The following is a 6000-nucleotide window of genomic DNA, read 5'->3' as shown; positions in this document are numbered from 1 at the left end:
CTCTCTCTCTCTCTCCTCCGGGTTCACTATTCAACAACACGAGTGATACAATAAATTCCTATACATTCTTCCATAGACAAATCTTTCAGTAAATTAACATGATATTCATACAAGTCATAGCAGAATATAAATGGCGAAAACTGAAGCAATTAACATCTCTCCTAGTCAGTTTCTAATTCTCCATCCTCTCCACTCTGTCCCTCCATCTCATCCTTGGTCTCCCTCTCCCCTTCCTTCTCACTCACATGCACTCTTCTATTCAGTCTCTCATTCTCTCAAAGTATTTCCCTAAACCCATTTTAATCCCATCCCTATTTTTCTTCAGGGAATCCCACTGAAGTGTACCTATACGGGTCACAAATAGGGGTCAGTCTGCTGGGCGTGGTGTTGGGCAGCATCGTCATCCACCAGCTGACCCTTCCACTCATCTACAACCTGCGTCTTGTGTCCGTTAGTCAGGTCAGTGTTTGGCCTCCACTATTTCACTCTAACCGGGTGTGAAGTTGACATTTCCTTTTCTAACTTGGTCTAAAATGCCATACTCTTTTCTAACCTGGTCTAAAATTGTCATTCTCTTTTCTAAACTGGTCTAAAATGGCATACTTTTCACTAACTTGGCCTAAATTGCCATACTCTTTTACAACCTGGATGAGGGTAACTTTGGCCTGAGTGGCCACCGTGGCAGTGCAAACGGTCTGGATCGCTACTGTGTCAGTGGAAGCAGTCTGTTTGAGGCAGCTGGCACCCAGTTGATGATGGCTTTGTCTCCTCTCACGCTGTGGTCTGGGGAGGTCGCCCCTCTTTGTATGATGTGGCTGCTGCTGGGTGCCACAACCTGTCCAAGTGCGGTGGTGAAGGGTTAACATCCCAGTGAGCTTGGCACTAAACTGGATGGCAGGGTTGTGAGGCAGGTACAAAATGGTGAGGCTCTGTTGTTCTGCGTCTTCTCACTTGGCATCCTCTGCAGGCACTGAGGGCACCTCACATGCCATGCATGGTTCCTACTATCATAGCCTGAGCATTTGGTGGCTATTTCGTTGTTATTCTCCTATTTCAGGCAATTCTCTATAACTGTATCATTTATAACTTGGTGAGAGCCCAGTAAACTCCCAGCTTTGTGATGTTGCACCTGCAACTGTGGTTCAAGTTAAGAGTAGTGCACGAATCACAAAGACGTAATCATGGTGCAGGTATTAAGGACCTGCATTATAAAAGTGAGTGCACAAAAATGTAAACAAGGCTTCAATTTGGACTTACTGGGGGAACACTTGTTATTACTGTTAAATGTGATCGGCCTCCATCCCACACAATGCCAAGAAGTAAAGCTTTAAAAAAAAGTTCAACCATGTTACTGTACAGACACACACAAGTATATTCCAAACTGTGACAAAGACATAACGGAAATATTGAACCATCTGAAACACACACTAGTACTGATAGGGTTTTTCACTGCATTTCGCCAGTTGTATTTTTTTTTTTTTTAAGAGAACCGGGAAGACAGTTGCTTCTTTGACTGTGCATGATCTTTAAATGTTTGAGAAATCCCAGTAAATAATAATAATAATAATATAAAACTCAGTTTCAATAATATGGCCATGTATGCTCACTAAACTCAAGCCATTGTGTTGGGGGTACTTGGAGATGGGATGCAAGCTGGAAGCATTGCGAGATTAAACACAAAAAGGATATATGTGTCTTCGTAATGGTTATTTCCTTCGTATGACGTACTTTCTTAGTTTTCCTTAGAGGCAGATTGCTGTATTTAAATTATTAAGAAGGTGTGCCAATAATGGCATTAACTGGGGTAAATTGCCTCCCTTGCGTTTGATACATCTCCCTTAATCTGAATATATTGTTTGGAGATAGGAATGATGATGATGATGATGATGATGATAATGATGATGATAATAATAATAATAATAATAATAATAATAATAATAATAATAATAATAATAATACAGTAATAATAATATCATCATCATCCAATCCTACAGCGCCCCATGAGGAGCGTAGGAGCCCGGGGCTAGGCAAGTTGGTCCTAGCATTTAAGATGAGAGTGACCAGCCTCACTCATCCCTGAGTGGCATTACGTGGGTAATATACCCCAGCCACCCTTTGGATATAAACATTCACCGACTCAATCCGATTGGAGCGCCGTAATTACTCACTAAGCCACCAGGCGCCAAAATTTGGTTATATGGTTACCACCCCGAGTAGTAAATGGTTTCCTGGTGTACAGGAAACCATGTGGCTTGTCACTCAATGTAGAGTCACCCACAGGTAGAAGGAAGAAGAATGCATGAAGGAATGAAAGACAGAAGAGGGAGTGTAAAGTCACCCGTAAGCAGGAGGACGAGGAAAGAATGAAGGAAAGACAGAAGACGATGGAGGGAAAGAAGGATGGAGGAGAGGAAAGAGCTGACACCAGAGAGTAGCACTACATCGAGTGAGTGGATGGTGAGGCTGGTCACTCTCATCTTACCCTGGAGGTAGGGGGGTTTCAAGAATACTCCCCCAGTATCCCTGCTTGTCGTACGAGGCAACTAAAAGGGTTGGTGGTGGGTTAGTGCCCCACCCCGTAAAAAGAACTAACTAAAAAAGCGAATAAAGCTCCTCGGACCAGGACGGACCATACGTTGACGACTAAGGAACGGACAAAGGACATTCTTAGGGTGGGAACATGGAATGTGATAGGAGTGAATGATGAAGTGAAAGAGAGAGAGATTGTTCAGGTGCTTGAGGATGCAAAAGTGGATATATGTGGATTGACTGAAACTAAATGAAAGGTGAAAGGGTGAGAGAATGGGAATATGGTGTAGGTATATGTGCGGGAGTCAGTGAGAGGGCAAGAGAGGGAGTATGTCTGATGATAAGCAAGAAGTGGAAGGAGAATATAAGAGAGTATGGAACAGTGGGTGCAAGGATTGCATGGGTGAGGATGAAAGTAGGTATACAAGCATGGGCGATTGTATGTGTGTATGCTCCAACAGAGGATCGAGTGGCAAGAGTGAAAGATGAGTTTTGGGCGAGAGTAGAAGCATGTATGGACAAGTCTGAGAGGAGCGAGAGAGTGCTGTTGATTGGAGACATGAATGGCAAAGTTGGGAATGTACGAGTGGATGGAGTGGTTGGTCAGTGGGGTGTGCCAGCTGAAGTAGATCGGAATGGTAGTGCTTTGGTGGACATCTGTGCTTGTAAGGGGTTGGCAATAGCTAACACCTACTTTCGTCATAAGATGATCCACCGGTATACATGGAGAGTAATGAGGAGGATAGATGGTGACCTTGTTGAACGAAAGGCAATGATAGACTACGTGTGTGTGGATGAGTGAATGAGAAGACAAGTGTTGGATGCAAGAGTGTGGAGAGGGTGGGGGAATGGAGTCTCGGACCATCACTTAGTGATGGCCATGGTAAAGATGCAAAGAAAGTGGTTGAGGAGAAGAAGGGGAAGACAGGAGGAAGCAGCTCCTGTGAGAAGAGTGGAGAAATTGCAAGATAGTGAGAAAATGACAGAGTATAAGAGCATAGTGGAAGAAAGGATGGGAAGGTATGAGCTAGAGCAGATGGAAGGGGTGGAAGACGTATGTAAGATATTCACGGAAGAGATGGGTGCAGCGTGTGAGGCGGTTTGTGGAGTGAGGAGGAGAGGCAAGGGTGTGCAAGGGACAGCATGGTGGAATGATGAGGTGAAACGAGCTGTGTAACAAAAGAAGAATGGATATGGTGAATGGTTGGTGAGTAGAGGTAGGGGAGAAGATGAGAGAGAGAAGAGAGAGGCATATGTGAGCAGGAGAAGTGAGGTTAAGAGACTGGTGAAGTAGAGTAAGAAGAAAGTGGGTGAAGAGTTTGGGAGGAATCTGAGTGTGAAATGGAGGGAGAGTAAGAAATTGTTTTGGAAGGAGGTAAAGAAAGTAAGGCGGTGTGAAAGGGGAAATAACAGGGGAGTGAAAGATAGGAATAATAGATTGTTGGTGGAGAGGAGAGAGAAATTGAGGAGATGGAAGGAGCACTTTGAGGATTTGTTGAATGTAGAGAGTGAGAGCAGTGTGAGTATAAGTGGTTGGGGAATGGCTGGGAGAAGAAGAGATGAGAGGAGAGAGGAAGAGATCAGTAGGGCGGAAGTAGTGGAAACGATGAAGAAGATTAAGCTGGGAAAGGCCCCAGGAATTGATGGAGTGTGTGGTGAAATGCTTAGGTATGGGGGTGAGATTGTTGTGGAGTGGATATGGAAGTTGTGTAGATTGGCTTGGGAAGAGGGAAGGGCTCCAGAGGACTGGAAATCAGGTATAATTGTTCCTCTGTACAAAGGAAAAGGAGAGAGAGAAGTATGTGGTAACCATAGGGATATTTGCCTTCTTAGTGTGACTGGTAGAATATATGGTAGAATACTCATTGATAGGGTTAGGCATATGACAGAGGAGCTAGTTGGAGAAGAACAAGGGGGATTTATGAAAGGAAAAGGGTGTGTAGATCAGATATTTGTTCTAAGATGTTTAGTGGAGAAGTATCTAGAGAAGGGAATGAAAGTGTATGCTGCCTTCATGGACTTGGAGAAAGCTTATGACAGAATAGATAGGCATGGTATGTGGAAGGTATTAAGAATATATGGAGTGGAGGGGAAATTGTTGAGTGCTGTGAAGAGTATGTACGAGGGAGCTAGGGCTACTGTGCGAGTGGATGATTAGCTGAGTGAGTTCAATGTGGGACTGAAACAGGGATGTGTGATGTCTCCATGGCTGTTTAATATATATATGGATGGGGTTGTAAAGGAGGTGCAAGGTAAGGCAGTGGATGTGGGGCTGGCCCTAATGAATGAGGGTGAGATTTGGAAGCTTCCGGTGTTGCTGTTTGCTGATGATACAGTATTGTTGAGTGAAGATGAATGGGAGTTGCAAGGTTTGGTGAATGAATTTGGGACAGTGTGTAGGAGGAGGAAGCTAAAAGTTAATGTAAACAAAAGTAAAGTTATGATGTTTGAGAGGAATGAAGTCACAGAGTGTGCAGTGAGGTTGGGTGGTGAGGATATGGAGAATGTGAGTGCATTCAAGTACTTCGGTAGTGTGATGAGTAAGGATGGAACTTTGGGGGATGAAGTACGTGAAAGGGTACAGCAGGGAAGGAAGGTTGTTGGTACACTGAAAGCAGTGATGAGAAATAGGGAGGTGAGTATGGAAGGTAAGAAGTCGCTGCATGATGGTATTGTGATCCCTACCCTGACGTATGGAAGCGAGGCGTGGACCTTGCAAGAGGGGAACAAGTCAAGAGTGAGAGCAGTGGAAATGAGTTACTTGAGAGGTGCATGTGGAGTGACGTGGAGGGACAGGTTGACGAATGAAGTGAAGGAACGTTGTGGGGTAGATGTGGATGTGGTTGAGAAGATTAGGAGAAATACACTGAGGTGGTTTGGACATGTGGAGAGAATGGAGAATGAAAGACTGACTAAGAGGGTGTATGTAGGTGAGGTGGAGGGAGGGAGAGGGAGGGGTAGACCGAGAATGAGGTGGAGGGATGGAGTTGAGAGGTATATGAGGAAGGGGGGGTGAGTTGGGGGGAGGGTAGTCAAATGGTGGGTGACAGAGTGACTTGGAGGCGTTTTGTCTGTGGCCACCCTTTGCGGGATTAGGGCGTCGGGCTATAGATAGATAGATAGATTATTATTATTATTATTATTAACCACCACCACCACCAGCACTACTACTACTACTACTGCTACTACTATTACTAATAATAATAGTGATAATAAAATACCTCAATCCATTTTATAAAGCTCATGCCTTTTTTCTGTGTCACAGTACCTGGAGTTGCGGTTCAAGTCGAGGGCAGTGCGTCTCCTTGGTACCATGTGTCAGCTCATTGTAATGTTCATCTATATGGGGGGGTGTCTCTACGCGCCCTCCCTGGCTCTCTCCACCGTCACCAATCTCTCTGTTCTTGGTTCCATCGTGCTTATGGGGCTCGTGTGCACCTTCTACATCTCTGTGGTGAGTTGCAAGGCGGG

General features: G+C 44.7%; 1 protein-coding gene across 1 annotated transcript in view; it reads left to right on the top strand.

The window, feature by feature from the left end:
- Window positions 1–6000, top strand: part of LOC145409502 (sodium-coupled monocarboxylate transporter 1-like) — a 69762-nt gene that overhangs the window by 269 nt on the left and 63493 nt on the right. Inside the window, exons 2-3 of the mRNA XM_080279893.1 lie at window positions 326–459; window positions 5795–5983. Coding sequence (XP_080136019.1) covers window positions 326–459; window positions 5795–5983 — 323 coding nt within the window. The remainder of the gene's footprint in view (window positions 1–325; window positions 460–5794; window positions 5984–6000) is intronic.

Source organism: Coenobita brevimanus, chromosome 81, assembly GCF_032717465.1.
Source record: "Coenobita brevimanus isolate Jiangsu-jjx chromosome 81, ASM3271746v2, whole genome shotgun sequence".
Taxonomy (NCBI): Eukaryota; Metazoa; Arthropoda; class Malacostraca; order Decapoda; family Coenobitidae; genus Coenobita; species Coenobita brevimanus.
The sequence above is the reverse complement of the archived record's forward strand: the minus strand, read 5'-3'. Positions and strand labels throughout refer to the sequence as shown.